This window comes from Dendropsophus ebraccatus, chromosome 1 (genome assembly GCF_027789765.1).
Source record: "Dendropsophus ebraccatus isolate aDenEbr1 chromosome 1, aDenEbr1.pat, whole genome shotgun sequence".
Classification (NCBI taxonomy): domain Eukaryota; kingdom Metazoa; phylum Chordata; class Amphibia; order Anura; family Hylidae; genus Dendropsophus; species Dendropsophus ebraccatus.
The window spans coordinates 195738262-195761975 of record NC_091454.1 but is presented as its reverse complement, the minus strand read 5'-3'; the positions used below and the strand labels follow the sequence as shown (position 1 = coordinate 195761975).

General features: G+C 46.7%; 1 protein-coding gene across 1 annotated transcript in view; it reads left to right on the top strand.

Moving 5' to 3' along the window:
• SNRNP200 (small nuclear ribonucleoprotein U5 subunit 200) overlaps positions 1 to 23714 on the top strand; it is a 35686-nt gene that overhangs the window by 5775 nt on the left and 6197 nt on the right. Inside the window, exons 3-34 of the mRNA XM_069943435.1 lie at positions 811 to 982; positions 7116 to 7308; positions 7565 to 7620; positions 7709 to 7807; positions 8169 to 8321; positions 8566 to 8665; positions 8962 to 9098; positions 9561 to 9641; positions 9748 to 9921; positions 10023 to 10160; positions 10247 to 10402; positions 10509 to 10679; positions 10787 to 10980; positions 11073 to 11196; positions 11307 to 11456; positions 11567 to 11677; positions 13162 to 13293; positions 13406 to 13594; positions 13693 to 13890; positions 14113 to 14265; positions 14353 to 14433; positions 14527 to 14610; positions 14743 to 14849; positions 14930 to 15048; positions 15679 to 15833; positions 15926 to 16115; positions 17689 to 17862; positions 18866 to 19026; positions 21735 to 21962; positions 22587 to 22778; positions 23174 to 23352; positions 23438 to 23589. Of these exons, the coding sequence (XP_069799536.1) occupies positions 811 to 982; positions 7116 to 7308; positions 7565 to 7620; positions 7709 to 7807; positions 8169 to 8321; positions 8566 to 8665; positions 8962 to 9098; positions 9561 to 9641; positions 9748 to 9921; positions 10023 to 10160; positions 10247 to 10402; positions 10509 to 10679; positions 10787 to 10980; positions 11073 to 11196; positions 11307 to 11456; positions 11567 to 11677; positions 13162 to 13293; positions 13406 to 13594; positions 13693 to 13890; positions 14113 to 14265; positions 14353 to 14433; positions 14527 to 14610; positions 14743 to 14849; positions 14930 to 15048; positions 15679 to 15833; positions 15926 to 16115; positions 17689 to 17862; positions 18866 to 19026; positions 21735 to 21962; positions 22587 to 22778; positions 23174 to 23352; positions 23438 to 23589 (4703 nt within the window). The remainder of the gene's footprint in view (positions 1 to 810; positions 983 to 7115; positions 7309 to 7564; positions 7621 to 7708; positions 7808 to 8168; positions 8322 to 8565; positions 8666 to 8961; positions 9099 to 9560; positions 9642 to 9747; positions 9922 to 10022; positions 10161 to 10246; positions 10403 to 10508; positions 10680 to 10786; positions 10981 to 11072; positions 11197 to 11306; positions 11457 to 11566; positions 11678 to 13161; positions 13294 to 13405; positions 13595 to 13692; positions 13891 to 14112; positions 14266 to 14352; positions 14434 to 14526; positions 14611 to 14742; positions 14850 to 14929; positions 15049 to 15678; positions 15834 to 15925; positions 16116 to 17688; positions 17863 to 18865; positions 19027 to 21734; positions 21963 to 22586; positions 22779 to 23173; positions 23353 to 23437; positions 23590 to 23714) is intronic.

Genomic DNA, 23714 nt, shown 5'->3' with positions numbered 1-23714 from the left:
ATGACGCCATTACACAGTACAACTATTCCTGTAAAAAACAAGCACTTACATGGCTTGTAGATAGAAAACTGAGAGTGCTAGAGCTCTTAGAAGGGGGGAGGGAAAAACGAAAACACTAAGATCAAAATTTGCGCGGTCCACTGGGTCATTTTGGGCCTGGTCCTCAAAGGGTTAAAGGGGTAGTGCGGTGGTAAAGAATTATTCACAGAATAACACACATTACAAAGTTATACAACTTTGTAATGTATGTTATGTCTGTGAATGGCCCCCTTCCCGTGTCCCACCACCCCCACCCGTGTACCCGGAAGTGTGGTGCGCTATACATACCTGTCACTTGCCGACTCGTCTCCAATCGCGGCTGAGCAGCCGATGACACGGCAGAGGGGGGCCGGCACTCAGGACGGTCGGAGGGATTCGGCCCGGCCGTCCGAAGGTTGCCCCAATGACTGAAGATCGGAGACGAGTTGGCACGTGACAGGTATGTATAGCGCACCACACTTCGGGGTACACGGGTGGGGGTGGTGGGACACGGGAAGTGGGCTATTCACAGACATAACATACATTACAAAGTTGTATAACTTTGTAATGTGTGTTATTCTGTGAATAATTCTTTACCGCCGCACTACCCCTACCAATCTTTAGTTACGACGTGTCATCCACAGCTATGTGCTGTTTACCTCATGGGGAAGGATTATTTTCAGACGTATTCAATGTTCTTGTTCTTTTGACATAACACCCCTATCAATTCAGAGTGATATAGGATAGAGAGCTTCTCTAACTGTATTATATTACGTTGTGTTCCCCTTTTAGGAGGAGAAAGAGAGATGAAGACAGACATGACATAAACAAGATGAAAGGTTTCACCCTCTTGTCAGAAGGAATCGATGAAATGGTGGGAATTATATATAAACCTAAAACCAAGGAGACTCGTGAGACCTATGAAGTCCTGCTCAGCTTCATACAGGCGGCACTGGGAGATCAGGTACACTCTATCTCAATGTTTTTTTTCTTTTTTTCTTGTGCCTGTCATTGGGGGACACAGCACCAGTGGGTATAGGCTACTGCCACTAGGAGGCGACACTAGACAGAAGAAGAAGTGACTCCGCCTGGCAGGCTATACCCCTCCTACAGGCACCAGGCTAACTCAGTTTTAGTCTAGTGTCCGTAGGAGGTAGACACAGGTGCATGCACCTCCATTTTTTATTTCTTTTTCTTTTCTTTTAGGTTATCAGGGGGACCGTCGGCGTGGGCTGCCACATCAGACGCAGTTCCCCCTGAGGGTGCATGGAAAGTTTCTTTTCCCTGCGCCGGTCACCCGTCCCCCAACGCCCGCTCCCTGCGGCAGGATACCGGTCCCCCACAAAGGTGCGAGGTGACCGAAGGGGTGACCCTGCGCGCACCTGAAGACGCTGGACAGGTGAGTATTCCTGTCCTTAGCCCTCTTTGGAATCTGGGGGGGGTCATCCTACCAGGGCGCCTAATTACTCCCCTTCCCTGCCTCTTCCCCTCCTGTCTTTCTCCCTCCCTGCCTCTCTCCCTCCCTGCCTCCCTCTCAGAGGCCCTGGGCAAGATGGTCTGTGCGGGCCTCTTTCTCAGGGAGAGGGGGTGGAGGGAGTCTCTGGAGCTCCTGCCCGCATGCAGCAGCTCCATAGGGGCGACCGGGTGGTTTACCGGGCTCTTCTCCCTTCCTTTCTGCCGGCGGCCGCGTTCTTCAGCGCTCCGCGCCGCCGTCTCGCTGCCGCCGGCCTGCCCATAAATTTAGCCCCCGGCTTCTGCCGGAGCTAGGCCGCATCGGCGCACACGAGTGACGTCACGGGGGCGGAGCGCCCGCCCGTTTTCGGCCCTTCCCGCCGCTAGCTTGTCTCTTATTGGCTACTCCTGTAGCCCCCACCTGCTCCTTCCTGTGCCCCCTCCCTTCCTCCTCTCGTCTCTGCAGCGCAGCAGCTTGTGGCCACCTGCTGTTCTCTCTGCCTGCCAGTACAGCAGCCTCAGCTCCCTGTGCACAGCAGCAGCAGCTCAGAATCCACAGCATCCAGCGTGCTCCAGCATCCAGTGCAGCTCCAGCATCCAGTGCCGCAGCAGCTCCAGGGTCGGGTAGGCTCACCCAGTGGGTGATATTCCCCTCCTCCACTCTCCAGGCTACCAGCCCTAGCTACCATGTCTGGTCCCCGGGACGACCCCCCTAGGCAGCTCGCTCCTGCGGCTGTGGCGACACACTTTGCGTGTGCTCGCTGCAATAAAAAGTTCCCCTGCGGTCAGCCTGGCCCCCTCTGTCTGCTATGCCTTAACCCTAGTGCCACCTCCCAGGAGACCTCCCCTGCAGGTTCAGATGCAGCCTCCCCTGAGTGGGCTAGATCCCTGTCCCAGGCGATCGGTGACCTCTCTAAGCTGTCCCAGGTCATGATCCATGCCATTGAGCGGTTGCCTTCCCAAGCGCCTCCAGCGGCGGGACCCTCCAGGGTATCTCCTGACTCGCCTTCCAGAGGACGGTCTCATAAGAGATCTAGACTCTCTGTCTCACGGTCACCTTCTAGGAGATCTAGACTCTCTGTCTCACGGTCACCTTCTAGGTGTTCCTCAGACCCTTCTCCGGACAGATCCACTGCAGGCGGTTCCGCTTCCCAGCGACCCCTCTCCGCCACCTCGGGGGACCCCTCTGACTCTGCCTCAGAGTCCGACAGGGAGGATCAGCTGGCCTCTGCAGTGCAGGCCTTGATCCGTGCAGTGCGGGACACCTTACATATTGCAGAAGAGTCCCCTTCTACTTCCAGGAGTGAAGTCTCTTTCAGTCGCCATAAGCGACAGCCTTTGGTTTTCCCCAACCATAAGGATTTTGAAGATCTTCTAGCAAAGGAGTGGAATCACCCTGACCGGCGGATTCCATCCTCTAAGCGTGCCGAGGCCTTGTTTCCCTTCTCCCCTGACTTGGTCACTACATGGACAGTGCCCCCCTCTGTGGACCCTCCGGTTTCTCGACTTTCCAAGTCAACTACTCTGCCTCTGGCAGATGGTGCTTCACTCACTGACCCAGTCGACAAGAAAATCGACGCTTTTTCGAAGTCTGTCTTTATTGCGGCCGGTTCGGCCCTACGTCCTACCTTTGCTGCATCCTGGGTCAGCAAGGCTTGTTCCTCTTGGGCCAGGCAGTTAGTCCATGACCTCTCCCTGGACACCCCGCGCGAGGATCTCCTGCCTCTGGCCTCGCAGATTCTGCATGCGTCCAAATACTTGTGCGACGCTTCTCAGGAAGCTGCTCGTTTGTCTGCGCGGTCCCTGGCTAACTCTGTAGCCATCCGACGATCTGTTTGGTTAAAATGCTGGTCAGCTGATGCCGCCTCCAAGAAGGCTCTGACCTCTCTTCCCTTTGCAGGGAACAGACTTTTCGGGGAGCGGCTTGATAAAATAATCTCGGACGCTACAGGGGGGAAGAGTTCCTTGCTCCCTCAAAACCGGTCCCGGCGCCCTCAGCCTCACAGGCGTTCCAGCCGTTTCCGCTCCTTTGAGCCTCCGGCGCGTCGTCGGCCGGCTAAGGATGCGCCTCCAGCTCCTTCTAGGAAGCCCTCTTTCAAACCCCGCCCCTCCTGGCAGCCCCGTTCTCGCCCTTCTAAAGGTCCTGCCCCCAAGTCTTCTTCCTGATGGTCCTTTCCCTGTCGGGTCTCTCCCTCAAGTAGGGGGTCGTCTGCTCTCCTTCAAGGAGATTTGGCTCGCCCATGTGCCCGATGTGTGGGTACGGGAGGTGGTGTCTTCAGGATACAAAATCGAGTTCGCGTCCATGCCGCCTCCTCGCTTTTTTCCGTCAAATCTCCCACGCTCTTCGGCGCGGCTTTCCGAGCTTTTTCGGGCGGTTCAGAATCTCCTAGCTCAAGGAGTTGTGGTCCCAGTTCCTCCCTCCGAGCATTTCCAGGGATTCTATTCCAATCTGTTCACAGTCCCCAAAAAGGACGGCTCGGTCCGTCCTATCCTGGATTTGAAACGGCTGAACAGGTTCGTTCGCCTTCGGCGGTTCCGCATGGAATCCTTGCGGTCGGTGGTCGCGTCTCTAGAGCAGGACGAATTTCTTGCATCTATAGACATCCGCGACGCCTATCTGCATGTTCCCATCGCAGCCAGTCATCAACGTTTCCTACGTTTCGCCGTCGGTTCTGGACATTTCCAGTTCGTTGCCCTGCCCTTCGGGCTCGCCACGGCCCCTCGGGTCTTTACAAAAATCCTTGCACCTTTGATGGCTCTGCTTCGGTCAAAGGGGGTGGCTGTCCTGCCATACCTGGACGACCTCTTGGTAAAGGGCCGCTCCAAACAGGACACTTTGTCCAGCCTCCAGATCACACTCGATCTCTTGACCACTTTCGGTTGGGTGATCAATTACCGAAAATCTTCCCTACTTCCCTCCCGCTCTATGGAGTTTCTCGGGATGCTATTCAACACCGAGACGGCCCGTGTCCTCCTTCCTCCCAACAAAGTTGCCTCCCTGCGCTCGGCAGTCTCTCTGCTCCGCTCGGGCGCCCCCTGTTCGATTCGCCTTTGCATGCGAGTCCTGGGCAAGATGGTCTCCTCCTTCGAGGCGATCCCCTTCGCTCAGTTTCATTCGCGCCCTCTGCAGCGGGCGATTCTGTCTCAATGGGACAGGTCCCCTCTGTCTCTCCACAAGAAGATCCTCCTGTCCCCTGCTGTTCGCAGGGAGCTTCTTTGGTGGTTGACGTCTCCGGTGGTCCTCCTCGGCCGCTCGTTCCTCCCCCTCAATTGGCTGGTCGTCTCTACGGATGCCAGCCTGTCCGGGTGGGGGGCTGTCTTCGGGAGCCACACAGCTCAGGGCTCTTGGTCGCCGATGGAGGCTCGGCTTCACATCAATATCCTGGAGCTCCGGGCCATCTTTCTCGCCCTGTCTCAGTGGACCGATCTCCTGAGGGGTTACCCGGTCCGTGTTCAGACCGACAACGTCACCGCCGTTGCTTATCTGAACCGTCAAGGCGGCACCAGGAGCCGCTCTGTCATGACCGAGGCCGCTCGCATTCTCCATTGGGCGGAGCGTTTTGTTCCAGCCCTCTCGGCAGTCCACATTCCCGGGGTGGACAACTGGGCGGCGGACTACCTCAGCCGCGAAAGACTGGATCAGGGCGAATGGGCTCTACATCCCGAGGTGTTTCTTCAAATCTGCCGGCGGTGGGGATTCCCAGACGTAGATCTCTTCGCCTCCAGGCTGAACCACAAACTCCCCATCTATGTGACTCGAGCCCGGGATCCTTGCGCGTTCGCGGTCGACGCCTTGGTGACCCCATGGGAGCAGTTCTCCCTGGTTTACGCCTTTCCTCCTCTGCCCATTCTCCCACGAGTCCTGAAGCGCTTCAAGGCACTCGGCGTTTCCGCCATTCTTGTCGCTCCAGACTGGCCGCGCCGATCCTGGTACGCCGACGTAGTGCACCTCCTGGCCGACGCCCCCTGGCAACTTCCCCTGCGGGCCGACCTCCTTTCACAAGGGCCAATGTTCCACCCCAATTTACCTCAGCTGAGTTTAACGGCGTGGCTGTTGAAGCCGCGGTATTGAGGTTTCGTGGGTTCTCGGAACCAGTCATCCAAACCATGCTTAAGGCCCGTAAGCCTCAGTCAGCTCGGATCTACCATCGCGTGTGGAAGGCCTTCTTTTCTTGGTGCGAACAGAATAATTTTCACCCCTTGGTGTGTTCCACGCCCAAGATTCTTTCCTTTTTACAATCCGGGCTGGATAAAGGCCTCAGTCATTCCACCTTGCGTTCGCAGATTTCCGCCCTGTCTGTTCTTTTTCAGCGGGCTCTGGCTTTCCGCCCTCAGGTGAAGACCTTTCTTCAGGGGGTGGTCCATTTGGCCCCTCCTTTTCGACAGCCTTTAGAGCCCTGGGATCTTAATTTAGTCCTCGAGGTTCTACAAGGTCCTCCCTTTGAGCCTCTTTGTGAGGTGTCTCTTTGTTTCCTTTCTTGGAAAGTCGCCTTCCTGGTGGCGATTACCTCCATCCGTAGGGTGTCTGAACTGGCAGCGCTCTCTTGTCGCTCCCCTTATCTGGTCCTTCACGAGGACAAGGTGGTGCTTCGTCCTCTTCCTTCCTTCCTGCCGAAGGTCGTGTCTGCATTCCACCTTAATGAGGACATCATTCTCCCCTCTTTTTGCCCTGCGCCCTCCCATCCTAGGGAACGGTCCCTGCATTGTTTGGACCTTGTCCGGGCCATACGGATCTACTTGTCCGTCACTGCTTCCTTTCGCCGCTCGGATTCCTTGTTTGTGGTCCCGTCGGGTCCGCGCAAGGGACTGGCTGCTTCCAAGACCAGCATTGGGCGTTGGATCAAGGCAGCCATCGCAGAGGCCTACCGCGTTCGTGGCAGGGCTCCTCCCTTTCGGGTCACCGCTCATTCTACTCGGGCTGTGGGGGCCTCTTGGGCGGTCCGCCATCAGGCTTCAGTGTCCCAGGTCTGCAAGGCCGCCACCTGGTCTTCAGTCCACACTTTTTCAAAGTTTTATCAGGTCCATATCCTGGCTTCCTCTGACGCCAGTCTGGGCCGCAAGGTTCTACAGGCCGCTGTGCGTTAGGCGGGCCGCATGGGGATTGTAATCTTCTTTCCCCACCCTCTGGGACTGCTTTTGTACGTCCCACTGGTGCTGTGTCCCCCAATGACAGGCACAAGAAAAGAGGATTTTTTTGTACTCACCGTAAAATCCCTTTCTTGTGGCTTCATTGGGGGACACAGCTCCCACCCTGTTTGAGGTTGTGCTCCCGGGGCTTGTTCTGTTCTTGGGGTTTTCGTTCCCGGGACCAGTCTGTTTTTTTGCCTGTTTTTTGTTACTATTTTCTACTGCTTGTGACTAAACTGAGTTAGCCTGGTGCCTGTAGGAGGGGTATAGCCTGCCAGGCGGAGTCACTTCTTCTTCTGTCTAGTGTCGCCTCCTAGTGGCAGTAGCCTATACCCACTGGTGCTGTGTCCCCCAATGAAGCCACAAGAAAGGGATTTTACGGTGAGTACAAAAAAATCCTCTTTTTTCTAATAGTACCTTTAAGTTTACATTGTTTTCTTTACTGTCTCTCCTCATTGTACTTTGTGCTTTAGGTTGTAGTTAATTATGTAAATGTTTATATTGTTCTCTTATATCAGCCGAGAGACATTCTGTGTGGTGCTGCTGATGAGGTCCTGGCAGTGATGAAGAATGACAAGCTGCGAGACAAGGAGAGAAGAAGGGAAATAGAGCAGCTCCTGGGACAGACAGATGACACGCGGTACCATGTGCTTGTCAATCTGGGCAAGAAGATAACAGATTATGGAGGGGACAAGGAAATCCAGAACATGGGTTAGTATCGGGATTATTAACTGTATTTAAGTGGGACTTTCACTTTAAAAAAAACGTTTGATGTCCTAGTTCTCATCCAAGTTCTCATCCATACGCTTCTCCACCTTGGCTCTAGCAGTCTGCAATTCTTAGTGATGTCCCAGCATCTTTCATTTTAGATTATGCATTCTTTTCACTACCATTGCACAACACAAACACTGCAAATGCCTCCCTTAAGTGTATTCATTTATTCAATATTTTTTTTATGTCTTTGCAGATGATAATATAGATGAGACCTATGGGGTCAATGTGCAGTTTGAGTCTGATGAAGAGGTGAGTGGCTTATGCAGTGTATGGCATAGATTGTATCCACCTGGTGTATTAAGGGCATAATCTTGTATAAATGTTTGTTCTCTGGTAGGTGGGTGACGAAGATGTTTATGGTGAGGTGAGAGATGAAGCCTCCGATGATGATATGGATGGAGATGAAGCAGTTGTCAGAGGGACACTATCTGCAAATGTAAGAAGCCAATGAACTCTTTTACCTGCAAATGAGAGAATATTTTCTGGCTTTGACTGTCTGTCTGTTTGAACTATGGACAATTTTTAAAGGGGTTGTAGAAGATTAGAAAACGTGGCTGCTTTCTATCAGCAACTGAGCCACACTTTCCATGGGTTGCATCTGATAGTACACAAAGTGTATGGACAGGTTTGGGACTGTTAAGATACATCCATATTTTTTCTGATCTTGGGCAACCCCTTTTAAAACAGCAAACAATATACTGTAGTTTTCATTTAAATATTCCTTTTCATGGAGTTGACCTGGCTGCCATGAAATCATTGAAGTATTATTGACAGCATTTATTCCATTATTCCTTTAGCTTGTGACATCTGGAGAACTTATGAGTTCTAAGAAGAAGGATCTTCACCCTCTAGACATTGATGCCTTTTGGTTGCAGAGGCAGCTGAGCAGGTTTTATGATGATGCCATTGTCTCCCAAAAAAAAGCAGATGAGGTTCTGGAAATCTTAAAGGTATATAAATATCTTGGGTATTTCATCCATAACATAAATATGTCCATAGATTAGTAAAGCTGACATTTTCTTTTCCCTTTTTAGATGTTTGCATTTTTCATTTCTGTATAAACTGCCATAGTTGCAAATGACAGCTACATCTACTGTCATAAGTTCCTCCCTTTAGACACTATCCTGGGGATGGTTGCAGCCTTCTAGAATATCAGGGTTATTGTAAATATTTACATCTACCCTCTGTCCCTAGACTGCTGGAGATGATCGTGAATGTGAAAATCAGCTGGTTCTGCTTCTAGGGTTCAACACCTTCGATTTCATCAAAGTACTGAGACAGCATCGAATGATGAGTAAGTATTCCTTTGCGGCTAGTCCCTAATTCATTATTTAAAGGGGGTTAGCCATGCTTAGAAACACATGGACGCTTTCTTTTCAGTAAAAAGGTTTCTGATTTAATCTGCTCATCAAAACATGCATAGTGCCTATTAATAGACCTTTATGGCTTATGTGCACCACATAATTCATCACTCACCGAAGGAGTTAATCAGAAATATAAGGGCACAGTGCTTAGCTGAATTCTCCTGCCATTATTTTAGTTCATTTCAAGTGAATATAATAGTGTAATGTCTTTGTTTTTTCTCCTCAGTTCTGTATTGTACGCTGTTGGCCAGTGCTCAGAGTGAAGCGGAGAAAGAGAGAATTATTGGCAAAATGGAGTCGGACTCTGAATTATCCAAGTATTTGTACCAGCTACAGGAAACTGAGAAGGAGGATCTGATTCGGGTGAGTTGTGATGTGTGACATATGGAGGATTTGTTTTTTCAATAATTTTATTTTATTATTGGTTAATTTCAAACAAGGTTTAAACTACACAAGGCACTGGGAAGTAGAATAAAAGTGCAGTTGTAACAATAAAAAAATGCATGTGAGAATATATCAGTCTGTTGGCAGACCAGCTATGCCAAATTAGTTTCTGTGCAGTCTCTCAAATGTCAAATGTGGCAGGTGAATTCCTGTCTGTATTATTTAGTTCTTAAAAGCATGGGGTTTGAGGTAGCGTGACACTGGTCAGTTTACCTTTCAAGTATACTTGCTTTCTTTGCTAGTGGTGGATAAGGTCAGAGACTCCATGGGCCTCTTTCGGATGGTTGACTCATTGTGATGTTGAAAGCCTTTATCATCTCTGCCTCCTCTGCTTATGCTAGGGGATTCTGTTACTAATGCTAAGTTTGCTTTTGCCTTTAGGAGGAGCGCACCCGCAGAGAGAGGGTGAGACAGTCCCGTGTGGACACAGACTTGGAAAGCATGGAGATGGAACAAGGGGAGGTAGTTTTTTTTTTTAATGTAATTTATTAAATAAACCTAACTAATATATATATAATGTTATTATAATATATTCTTTGATAAAATCTTACATGTTCCGCTTTTACAGTCTTTCACACCACGTCAAGTCTTGGACCTTGAAGACTTGGTGTTTGCACAGGGCAGCCACTTCATGGCCAACAAGCGTTGCCAGCTTCCTGATGGCTCTTTTAGACGGCAAAGAAAAGGTTATGAGGAAGTTCATGTACCTGCACTGAAACCAAAACCCTTTGCAGCTGATGAGGTAAATAGAAATTCATTGAATATTTTTTTTTTTCTTGGAAGAATTCAATTTTATCATCAGTTTTTTTTTATTTATTTATTTATTTATTTTCCTTTTTCCAGCAACTTGTGCCCATTGAAAAACTTCCAAAATACGCCCAAGCTGGGTTTGATGGATTTAAAACTTTAAACAGGATACAGAGCAAACTTTTCAAAGCTGCACTAGAAACAGATGAGAATCTGCTGCTTTGTGCCCCCACTGTGAGTATTTTATTCACAACCCACTGAGGGTAGTAGTACTCTGTCAGTTATAGGTCCTTGACTTAGCTGTAATTGTCTCCCTTTAGGGTGCTGGTAAGACAAACGTTGCTCTCATGTGCATGTTGAGGGAGATTGGGAAGCACATCAATATAGATGGCACTATCAATATCGACAACTTCAAAATTATCTACATTGCTCCCATGAGGTCTTTGGTACAAGAAATGGTGGGCAGTTTCAGCAAGGTAAGGGATAAAGTGTGTTTTTGGTTTATTTGTTTTTTTAACATTTGGATCTCCTTGTAGCTTGGTTTAGCATTCATGTCCCTCACACTTATTTTTTTCTGTTCAGAGATTATCCACATATGGTATAACTGTGGCAGAGCTGACAGGTGATCATCAACTTTGTAAAGAGGAGATCAACGCAACCCAGATCATTGTGTGCACACCAGAGAAGTGGGATATCATCACCCGTAAAGGAGGCGAGAGAACTTACACTCAGCTTGTCCGTCTGATCATCCTGGTCAGTCCCTACATATCTAGCAGCAGATATCCTTGCATCATATTCACATGATTATGGCTATGCATGATTGACAATTTACTGTTGCTTTTTATTTTCTCTTTCTTCAGGATGAAGTCCACCTCCTTCATGATGACAGAGGTCCCGTCTTGGAATCTTTAGTGGCCAGAGCCATCCGTAACATTGAGATGACCCAAGAAGATGTGAGGTTGGTGGGCCTTAGTGCCACACTCCCCAACTATGAAGACGTAGCTACTTTCCTTCGCGTTGATCCTGCTAAAGGACTCTTCTATTTTGACAACAGGTACCTTTTGATTTATATTAAATGTCATCATTGACCTCTTTTATAACCTTTGAAGTCAGATGAAGGTTTTTCTAATTTTCTTCTGCTTTTAGTTTCCGCCCAGTACCTCTGGAGCAAACATATGTTGGAATCACAGAAAAAAAGGCTATCAAACGTTTCCAGATCATGAATGAGATTGTTTACGAGAAGATTATGGAGCATGCTGGGAAAAACCAGGTCTGTTTGCTGACTAAAGTAGAGACTTTTTCTTGTGTGATATCTTCATGCAGATGTTCCACCAAAAGTGAAAAAAGGGTATATGCTTAACTCAGTTCTTCTCCTCCTAGGTGCTGGTTTTTGTCCATTCCAGGAAAGAAACTGGCAAAACCTCTCGTGCCATCAGAGATATGTGCCTGGAGAAGGATACATTAGGCCTGTTCCTCCGTGAGGGTTCTGCATCAACTGAGGTGCTGCGTACAGAGGCTGAACAATGCAAGGTGAATTTCTTTCTCTTGTAAAACCAATGCTGATTTTCTTTCTACTTTTGTAATTCCATATCTAAAATTGTATAATTTTTTTTTTTTTTAAATAATTATTTCCTGTATAGAACCTGGAATTGAAAGATCTCCTGCCATATGGATTCGCTATTCATCATGCGGGTATGAGCCGTGTGGACAGGACCCTGGTGGAGGATCTGTTTGCTGATAAGCACATACAGGTGAGCGTTTGTCCAAAGCAATAAACCAACAAAGCAGAATATATTTTACAATGTGGATTTTCAGTAAAATAATTTGTAACAATATTGCCATTACAGTAAAGCGTCGGACTTCCTCTTCTAGGGGGTAGTCTTTTCAAAGAAAGCACTCAGTATGCATGAAATACATTGGAACCAGATATCTGTGTATTTTGGAGAGGTTTAAAATAATAATATATTTATTTGTATAGCGTTAAAGGGAACCTGTCACCCCCCGTGCCGGGGTGACAGGCTCCCGACCCCCCGTTAGAGACCCCTATACTTACCTCATCCCGCCGGGTCCCGCTTCTGGATTCGGTCGGGTCCCGGAGATCTCAGCCGCTGCAGCCCGGCGCGCGCGCTGACAGATGAGTCCAACGCTCATAGAGAATGACGGAGCGCTGGACTCTCCTGTCATTCTCTATGGGTGTTGGACTCATCTCTCAGCGCGCGCGCCGGGCTGCAGCGGCTGAGATCTCCGGGACCCGACCGGATCCAGAAGCGGGACCCGGCGGAATGAGGTAAGTATAGGGGTCTCTAACGGGGGGTCGGGAGCCTGTCACCCCGGTACGGGGGGTGACAGGTTCCCTTTAACAAACTCTGCAGCGCTTTTTCCCATGCATACAGTACAGAGGTACATAATACACAGTTAAATAATTAGAATAAATAAAAATACAAAGTATAAACGAGACCTGCTCACTGGAGCTTACAGACTACAACTTGGGTTGACACCAGGCATAAGTGCTTTATTTGTTCATGGTCCAGCCATTGTACATAGTTAGAAATACAGGATGAGCCAGTAACAACGCCAGTATCTGATTGCAAGTAAACATATAAAGTGCAGAAACAGTCAGAGATATAGAGCGAGGGAAACAACAGAAGGGGGAACAAGTTTAGGGAATGTTATAAGCAAACCTGAAGAGATGAGTCTTCAGGGCACGCTTGAAACTGAGTATTGGGTATGAGTCTGAGGTCTTTGGGTAAGGTGGTCCAGAGAACTGGTGCAGCACGAGAGAAGTCTTGGAGGCGGGAGTGAGAGGTTCTGATTATGGCAGATGTTAGGGTTAGATCATTAGCAGAGCGAAGAGCACGGGTAGGATGGTAGGTGGGGATGAGGGAGGAGATGTATGGAGGGGCAGAGTTGTGGAGAGCTTTTATGGGTGAGGGTGAGAAGCTTGAAGTGAATTCTGAATTTAATGGGTAACCAGTGCAGTGACTGGCACAGAGGGGAGACGTCAGTATATTGGCTGGAGAGGAAGATGAGTCTGGCTGCTGCGTTAAGCATAGACTGGAGAGGGGAGAGATAATAACAATAATAATAATAATGTATTAGTAGTATTAGTATTATTAGTATAGCGCCAACAGATTTCACAGCGTTTTTTTTTTTTTTTTATTAAATACACAGTAAAAGGTTTCACTGTGTATTATGGATAGATATCCAAATTCATAACTAATATTTTTGGTTACAGGTTCTGGTCTCTACAGCCACGCTGGCCTGGGGTGTGAATCTTCCAGCTCATACAGTCATCATCAAAGGAACTCAGGTTTACAGTCCTGAAAAAGGCAGGTGGACTGAGCTGGGAGCCCTGGATATCCTGCAGGTTAGTATCCCTGTATGATTTGTATAATTTGGGTAGAGTTTTTATACATCACATGATGTATAACCTGAAACTGACCAGTAAAGCACTTCCCTATTTTTTTTTTTCCTTTTAGATGCTGGGTAGAGCTGGACGTCCTCAGTATGATACAAAAGGTGAAGGTATCCTCATTACATCACATGGGGAGCTGCAGTATTACCTCTCTCTCCTCAACCAGCAACTACCGATTGAGAGTCAGATGGTGGCCAAACTCCCAGACATGCTGAACGCTGAGGTGGTCCTTGGAAATGTACAAAATGCAAAGGTAAATGTGTCTGCGTTTGTATGCAGGGGCGCATTACTCTGTAGTGGATGAGGGCGAGGACTTCACCGGGTTACGTGCTGATGTTTGCTGTTTTTTAGGATGCTGTGAACTGGCTGGGTTACACTTACTTATACATACGTATGCTTCGCTCACCCAATCTCTATGGAATCTCACATGATGATGTAAAATCTGATTCCTTACTGGAGCAACGGCGCTTAGACTTAATCCATACAGCAGCTCTTATGTTGGACAAGAACAACTTGGTCAAATATGACAAGAAGACTGGGAACTTTCAGGTAAAAATACAATTGGAGTGTGTGCTGGCATTACAACTTTTTTGTTAACTTAAAACGATATTGCCCTCTGAGATGTTTATGCCATATGGCCACATCTGTCTTGAACAAGGGCCCTCCCATAAACATTAATGGAAATGGCATAGTAAAGCAAGCTACATTGTTTCTGTAACTCCCGTTAAGATATGTTGCACGTTCAGTTTTATTGATGATTTTCTTTTACAGGTCACTGAATTGGGTCGTATTGCCAGCCACTATTACATTACCAATGATTCCATGCAGACTTACAACCAGCTGCTGAAGCCAACTCTCAGTGAAATTGAACTGTTCCGCGTGTTCTCCTTGTCCTCAGAGTTCAAGAACATCACAGTCAGAGAGGTGGGTGAATATAAGACTTGTGGATGTGTATTGACTGTAAATAATTGGGTGTCTTTACAGATTTTTGACATCTGAATTGTCTTTTAGGAAGAGAAGTTAGAATTACAGAAACTCTTGGAAAGGGTACCAATTCCTGTAAAAGAGAGTATAGAGGAGCCAAGTGCAAAAGTGAGACTTTTACTGCTATGCCATGTTCTACATGATCAGTGTTTTATCGCTGTAGGCCAATAACTAATGGCTTTACCTTTTTGTGTTTTATAGATCAATGTTTTACTCCAAGCTTACATCTCACAGCTGAAACTAGAAGGCTTTGCGCTGATGGCTGACATGGTGTACGTCACACAGGTATATTGACACATCTATATTACTACCTAATGTTAAGAATTTACCTTTCAGCCAGAAAATAACACATGAATTATTTGTTGTCATTTTCACCCAGTGTTCTGTCCTGACTTTTTTTTTTCCCCCCCATTCTAGTCTGCAGGACGTCTCATGCGAGCAATATTTGAAATTGTACTGAACCGAGGATGGGCACAGCTCACTGACAAAACTCTGAATCTCTGCAAGATGATAGATAAGAGGATGTAAGTCACCTCCTTGATGGGTCCATAGACTTGTTTCCAACCTCCCTGTTAAAGCACTAAGCTCTGATCTTTATTTACAGGTGGCAGTCCATGTGTCCTCTTCGTCAGTTCAGAAAGCTTCCAGAAGAAGTGGTTAAGAAGATTGAGAAGAAAAACTTCCCATTTGAACGTCTGTATGACTTGAATCATAATGAGATAGGTAAGGAGATCATCTTTCCTGGTGAGATCTTAACTTGGGGCAGTACTTTACCGAGAATGTAGACAGCGTGGGTCCACTTGCCAAAACTTCAGTGTTTGACTCTTCTTGGTGGAAAGAAATTCAAGTAGTCATACATTTGTACATACAATGTAGTAGGAGCCAGTTTACTGTAGCGGTGGCTTCCCGATTAGCCTTTGTCTTAAAGGGTCAATGGTTTTAAGTTTTCCCCATTGTGTCAACTTCCCTTAGCATTTTCCTAGTTTGGTCATTTTTTTCACTTTTAATTTCTTAAATCAGGGTATGTCCACACTACAGAATCCTGGCTGATCACCCACCTCGGACTCCGCACCTCGCCCACGGAGGCGTGCATCTCGGCTGATCCCATGGGCTTTATTCTATGGTTTGGCAGATTCCGCAGTCCGCCCGAAGAAGGAGCGGGTTCTTTCTTCGGGCAGACAGCAAATTTTGCCAAATCATAAAATGAAGCCCATGGGACCAGTGGAGATGCGCGTGGCCATGGGTGATCCCCCTGGATTCTGTAGCCTGTATACCCTCAGGTTGTTTCCCTTCATTTTTAATTTTGCGTCCGTGCCGTGAGTTTTAACGCTTAAAATATTTGTGCCTCCATAGGTGAGCTGATCCGTATGCCCAAGATGGGAAAAACCATCCATAAATACGTGCACTTATTCCCAAAGCTCGACTTGTCTGTGCACTTACAGCCCATCACTCGTTCCACATTGAAAGTGGAGCTGACCATAACCCCTGACTTCCAGTGGGATGAGAAGGTGCGTTCTATGGGCCTGATCGCCAGCTTTTGCATTTTGTTTCTACCTTTTGCATTTTGTGTTCTGATTTTCTCATCCTCTTTTGTTGCCAGGTTCACGGTTCTTCTGAAGCCTTTTGGATATTAGTAGAAGATGTGGACAGTGAAGTGATTTTGCATCATGAATACTTTCTCCTCAAAGCCAAATATGCCCAGGATGAGCATCTTGTCACTTTCTTTGTGCCAGTATTCGAGCCTTTGCCTCCACAGTACTTCATTAGGGTTGTGTCAGACCGCTGGCTTTGTAAGTAACCAAGCTGGACAATTCTTAAAAGTGGAGCTGTCCACTCTCCTGTAATGTTTTAGTCTATTCTTCCATAACTCATAAAGTAACAGTTCAGTTTTTTTTCTAATTTCCAATTGGTGTTCCCTCACTGTCAGACATTGTTGACTTTGCCTGTGAAGGCACATCTCTAATGGACCTATCGGTTATTAGTTTATATATACATTTTAGGAGGTATAACAGAGGAAAAGCACAATGTATATTTCAAAGAAAATATCCTCAGTTATTGTTATGGGAAGTGCAAATATTAAAATATCAGGATACCTGCCCAGAGAGAGAGCAGTTCATCTTTAAAGGGAACCAATCACTGGAAAAAAGCATATATAGCTTTTGAAATGTGCTGTTAGAGCACACAGCACACTTGCCACACGTGTTTCCATAGCCTCCGTGCCTTCCCTGTGTAAGCCGCAAAGTAACTTTATAAAACTGGCGCCCTGTATGCTAATAACCTGAGGTAGTCACCTGGGCGGTGTTCGGCTAGCAGGTAGTCACGGTCCCCTGGGCGTTCTTCCGCTGTAATCACGCCCCTCTGGGCGTGATTCAAATGGCAGAGTGGCTGTGGCGTCACTTGGGAGCGCGCCGTGCCCAACGTCGGCGCGCTTACGTACTGATGCCGGACGCCGCCGCACATGCGCAGTGCAGCCGCTTCCATTCCGGTTGGACTGCGCCTGTGCAGAATAGCCTCGAACTCCGGCTAACAGGCTATTCGAGGCTATTCTGCACAGGCGCAGTACCGCCGGAATGGAAGCGGCTGCACTGCGCATGTGCGGCGGCGGCCGGCATCAGAATGTAACAACTACTCGGCCATTTGAATCACGCCCAGAGGGGCGTGATTACAGCGGTAGAACGCCCAGGGGACCGTGACTACCTGCTAGCCGAACACCGCCCAGGTGACTACCTCAGGTAATTAGCATACAGGGCGCCAGTTTTATAAAGTTACTTTGCGGCTTACACGGGGAAGGCACGGAGGCTATGGAAACAAGTGTGGCAAGTGTGCTGTGTGCTCTAACAGCACATTTCAAAAGCTCTATATGCGTTTTTCCGGTGATTGGTTCCCTTTAAATGTCAGTTCCATTGTATTTGTTTATATAAAGTATATATTTGTTAAAGGGCTTGTGTAGTCCCATGAGTCTTTATGTGAACTGCCTAGAATGCTACAGTTGAACAAAGGTGATAGTTTGCTTTAGGAGTTCTCTGCTGTGCCAGCATGTCTATGGGACCCCAATTTGTCTGTCCATCCACATACAGTAGACACGGCAGCCAGTCAATGACAATCACTGCTATAGCCTGTGACTGGCTGCAGTGGTCACATGTTAACACACCAATGGGGCTTCTGGGAATTATGGGTGCAGCAGGGGATTGATAAGGAGACAAATGCATAAAGTACAACAGCACACTGCAATTGCCAAGATATATACATAATATAGATAATTTTAAATTGTAACACTACTATAGGAAAAATTAGATTCTTCGCATAGGATTTGATCTAATAGCGAGTACCATTATAAATGTCTTTTCTGTCTTCTATTTTCAGCCTGTGAAACACAACTTCCTGTGTCTTTCCGTCACTTAATACTGCCTGAGAAATACCCCCCTCCCACAGAGCTTCTGGATTTGCAGCCACTACCTGTTTCTGCTTTGAGAAACAGTGCTTTTGAGAGTCTCTACCAAGACAAGTTTCCGTTCTTTAACCCTATTCAGACCCAGGGTAAGTGTTGTGTTTTTTTATTTATTTTTTGAAGTCCAAGGTATATACTTTAGAGCTAGTGTTTCCCCCCCCCCATCCACCAGTGTGTCAGGAAGGTTATATTAGTATTCTTCCTCCAGCCTCAGTAGGGCCCACATGAATATTTATGGTAGGTATCATTTATTAGGGTACGTTTACAGGTACTTACTCACAGTGGAAATCTCGCTGCGAGATCCGCTACGAGTTAAGGTCCTGGCAGGCCACTGTCAATACATACTCGCTGCAAGTATGTATTGCAGCCGCCCCCTCAACCCCTTCGGCTGCCGCTTGGCTCCCACGCTGTCTGTATGTACATTGCCTCTCTCCTAGCCGCACAGGGTCCCGGCATCCTGCTCTCCCTCCCATCCAATCAGTGTGTTGCCCAGCCGCAGCCACCGATTGGCTGGGCAGGAGAACAGGACGCCGGGACCCCGTGCGGCAAAGAGAGAGGCAGCCGAAGGTGTTAAGGGGGCAGCTGCAATACATACGCGCAGCGGTGTAAAAGACCGCTGCGAGTATGTATTGACAGGGGCCTGCCAGGACCTTTTAACTCGTAGCTGATCTCGCTGCAAAACTCGCAGCGAGATTTCTACCGCGAGTCGGTACGTGTGAACGTACCCTTAAAGGGGTTGTCCAGGCTTAAAAAAAAAAAAAAAAACATGGCTGCTTTCTTCAATAAACAGCACCCCTCCTGTTTTTAGTTCGGGTGTGGGTTTTACAGCTTAGTTCCATTAAAATATGTGCACCTAAATTGTAATACCTCACACAACCTGCACTGGGCATTAGCTGTAGGTGGTGCTAATGGTGTAAGGAGTAATTTTGTGAATAGTTTATTACAAATTAAATATTTTTCAATGTTTTGTTGCATTTCACTGAAATCTTTCACCCCGTCTCTTGAGTCTGTGCAGTTTCTGTGGAATGTGCGCTGTTAGTGAGTAAGTAAACTTACATTAAATTTCTCTTTATCTCTATTTTTTCTCCCTAGTATTCAACACCGTGTATAACAGCGATGACAATGTCTTCGTGGGCGCTCCCACAGGCAGTGGCAAAACCATCTGTGCAGAGTTTGCTATTCTTCGTATGCTGTTGCAGAACTCGGAAGGTCGCTGTGTTTACATCACTCCCATGGAGGCTCTAGCTGAACAGGTAATCTCTCCATGCTACTGTTGCTTTTCATTTAAATGGGTTATATGGTTGCACTGAAATCTTCCCCAACGTGATTGAGCATCATCCAATGAAACGTTGTATATTACCCCCTTACAGACCACCATTTTTCCAAATGTCCTGTTACTTTACATTTTTTATGGAGGCAGGATTTGGGGCCCTATTACATAACTTGATGTTGGCTTTGTTCATTGGCTGATTGCTGGCCTGTGTATTAGGATCCTTTTTATTCTTTCAGTGGGTGCTGAAGGTCTGCAAATATTGCCCTGCTCCATATTCCTTTGCACTTCTTTTGTCTCTCTTGTCCCTTATCCCCCGATTCCCGTTGATGTCTGGACATCAGTGATATCATGACTGCAAGTGCCTGGTAAACGTACTCTGTTCAAGCCCCTTGCAGTCATGTTATCGGTGACAAGGCTACTTGAACACTGGCACGATAGATCCCTCAGTCATGTGATGCTGTGTGAACAGCTTCATGCGCTATATGACTAAGGGTCAGAATGAGGGTTCAGCATCTTTCACAGCCATTCCATTTATGTGGATGTGATTGTTTCTGCAGTATGTACTTGAATTTATGCAAGCCTCTTTAGATGAATGGGTATGGTAGCAGAAAGTTCTGCAATAGAGGTGAGCGAACCTCGACCATGCTTGGGTTTGTCAGAGCCTGAGTATGCGGCATTTGATTTCCAGAGGCTGCAGCGCTAAGGTTGCCTAAAAAAACGTGGATATGGCCCATAGACTGTATCTATGTTTTCCCAGACCCTCTAGGGCTGCATCAAACTTCTTCAGCCACCGGTAATCAAATGTTGCATGCTTGGGTTCGGATAAACCCAAATGTGCTTGAGGATCGTTCCCCCTCCACTCTGCAACTTATCTGATAAATGCCCCCACAGCATTTACTTTTATTCACCATGCTGCTTTCTTCTCAAAGGAGTTATCCAGAATTCAAAAAACCATAGCTTCTTTCCTGCAAAAAAACCCTTTAAATCTATTCCTGCATTACCTATGGATCCTTACACTGAGTACCTCTGCTTTAGTTGGCTTTCATTTAAGACTTTTTACAAATACTTTCTTTTTCTTTGTCCCACAAACGCATTAATTCCTTTAAACGGTTTGCCTGTCCTCCCCATATTCCAGATGCATTATGATAATTTTAGTTGTGTTCTGCCTTTTAGTTTGAGCGGTTTTCTAGGTACTTTTAGTAATTGTCTGCATGTTCTGTTAGAAACTTTTCCATCCTCCCACGTCAGTCTCCTGCATAGATTTGCCTCCCTGTATACTTTCTACGACCATCATAGAGGTATTAATCTACCTTTAAATCCTCTCTTCCTTTTCAGACATCGTCTAAAGATCTCACTTTTGTTTCTTACAATAATTAGAGTTTTGTGTGTTTGGTGTTCCAGCTCTCCAGAGGAATCAGTACACATCTAATCTGTCCTCCACCCACACGCTCACTCAATCGGCTGCATTATCCCATTACTCCTTTCTGTGCATTCATTAGCCATATATGTCAGCTGTTAGATATGATTCACTTATGGAAATCTATGCTAATAACTTATCTCTTCACTTTCACAAAGCTTTCACTTTTCAGCTCATGCATATGTCAGTGAGAGATCAGACTGACGAATATGTAAACTAGGAATCAAGCGACTTGAGTTTATAGTGTTGATGGCTCTTCGCCCAAGTCCTGAAGAGTAGTAATTTGCTGGAGAAGTAGTTCGCAACTTTGACGGAGCTGAATGACTGGCAAAGCAGGGCTGCTTGCGCTCAGCTGTAGAAGACTGTCCATATACTATCCACCATTGTGGCTAGTATAGGCCCCATTCTATTCTGCTGTGCGTTTGCCCAAAAAAAAAAAAAAATTCCTGACTAGTTAAGCGTGATGCACCGACGATACTTGGGGCCAAAAAAATCTGTTCAATACCAGGATTATGTGATACTTTTTTAGCTGCGCAGTAGCATGGCTTAACATAAGGTATACTCCTAAAAGCATGGCAGTGTCAAGGTCACATTATATATGCAGTCTGGGGGAGGGACAAATACTTGTATTTTAAAACTTGAAGCAGAACTAAAGGCTGGGGTGATTTTTGGCAGAGTGCTGGGGAAGGTGAAAGAAGTAACATGCTCTCACCTCCCCCGCTCCAGCGCTGATGCCGGTATCCTGTAGCTCCAGTCTCCTGGACCCAGACACTTTTGGGTCTGAGTTGGGGCCTGGGATGTGACTTATTAGATCCATTCAGCCAGTCAGTGGCCGAAATGGGACCCCGCTCAGCCAGAAGGGGCTGGAGCTGCCGGATAGCGGCATCGGCAAATGCGTGAGGTTGGTGAGAGCTTGTTACTACTTCCATCCTCCCCAGCACTTTGCCAAACATCACCCCAGCCCGGAGTTCTCCTTTAATTGTCAAATTGGTGTATCAGGTAGCAAAATTTTAAAAAGCTGGCATCAGTTTTGAACTCAGAATTCTGGTATCTTAACATCACTATTCCTGACAAGTCATTACACAGTCCAGGTTCCTATGCTATTCTGCGCATAGTCTGTGGATGACTTTCAGTGGGCTGTCTGTGCAGATAGGTAAACCTATTTCATCTTCTCGCTATGGAACAGTGTCCTTGTGGAAACCAGAAGGCATCTCTTCTTGGAGACTATGTAAGCAGCACTTTCTAACTTTTGCCGTCTTGTTTTCGTGTAGGTGTTTATGGATTGGTTTGAGAAGTTTCAAGACAGGCTGTATAAGAAGGTCGTCCTGCTGACTGGTGAAACCAGCACCGATCTGAAGCTACTTGGAAAGGGGAATATCATCATCAGCACCCCAGAGAAGTGGGACATCTTATCTAGACGCTGGAAGCAACGTAAAAATGTGCAAAACGTCAGCCTCTTCATTGTAGATGAGACTCATCTCATTGGTGGAGCCAACGGGGTGAGTTGGTTTTTGATCATTCCCATCGCCAAGAAAATATTTCTCCAGTTTATCAACATAATTACTTTACCACCCCCCCCAGAAATCAATAGTACAGGCGATTTTAAGAAACTTTATAGTTGGGTTTATTAGCCGAAAAATGCATTATCATCATGAAAAAGCAGTTTGAAGCTCTCCCCTCCTTCTTTATTGTTCTCTTTGGAGAGGGAGCTGAGGCACCAAAACAGGACAACAAAGAGTTAATTTACAGCAACATCACGGGCTATCTCCTCTGAAGTCAGCTCTGACCTCTGAATACCGCTTTCACACAGGTCCTGCTGTGTAATCCTTTGTTCTCTGCTGCCGACTAATCTCCGTCCTCCCCTCTCCATAGAACAGACAAGCATGTCTGATGCTACAAGACATGATTTCCTGATAATGAGCAGTAGATGAGCGAGAGGAGGGAGGGGGGGGGCCTGGAAAAAAGTCTTTTTTTAATGCGGTTAATGGCATATTTGCCTAATAAAGTTTCCTAAAATCGCCTGGACTATTGATTTCTGCAAAAAAATAAAAATAAATAAATTACGACAGTGACACTTTAAATATTATAAAGATTTGTGACATTACCTCTGTTCTTGCCCACAGCCTGTGCTGGAGGTTATCTGCTCCCGTATGCGCTACATCTCCTCCCAGATTGAAAGGCCGATCCGTATAGTGGCTCTCAGCTCCTCTCTGTCCAACGCCAAAGATGTGGCTCACTGGCTTGGATGCAGCGCTACATCAACTTTTAATTTCCACCCTAATGTGAGGCCTGTTCCCTTGGAGCTACACATACAGGTAAGGTTTTTGCATGTAATATTGCCAGCATTTCTAAGTTGTCCACAAATGTTCAAAGATTGTTTGGCGGCACCACTAATCTAACCCTGGCATAATGTGAATGGCCACCGTTAGGGTTAAAGTAGATCTCATGCTACAGTGTAGTTGGTGTGTGGACATAAACTTGATGTATAAGTGGTGATGGCCACCTCTTTAGCATACAGTGTAACATCAGTAGTAACACCTCCTTTGTTAATGCTGAACTGGTAGAATTTTTGTCTGACATCATTGTCTTGTTCCTAAATAGTACTCTCTCTCTAATTTAAAGACTTAAATATAGAATTACTTAGCAAGGTACAAATGTTGACCCAGATCTTGCATCCATGTTCACTTCTGACCCCATTTCCACCTTCCAGGGTTTTAACATCAGTCACACACAAACCAGACTGCTCTCCATGGCCAAGCCAGTTTACCACGCCATTGTGAAGCACTCTCCCAAAAAGCCCATCATTGTCTTTGTCCCATCTCGGAAGCAGACGCGGCTCACAGCCATTGATATACTCACCACATGCGCCTCAGATGTCCAGCGTCAAAGGTATGGTTAAAATAAAATGTCTCCACCTAAACTATTCCCTATATAAACCCAATACTAATGTTATCCTAATGTTTTACTTTTTTAGATTCCTTCACTGTACAGAAAAAGATCTTGCTCCTTACCTGGAGAAACTCGGTGACAGCACATTGAAAGAGACCCTGCTGAACGGTGTGGGATATCTGCACGAGGGGCTCTCTTCTTTAGAGAGGCGCATTGTGGAACAACTCTTTAATTCAGGTAATAAAGCTGTTTGATTTTTCCTGGACTTTTTTTTTTGTTGTGTTTTTCCCCTGTCCTAATACTATATTGAAGCTAATAAAGGTTATTAATGTCATCATGAAACATATCTTTTCAATATATTC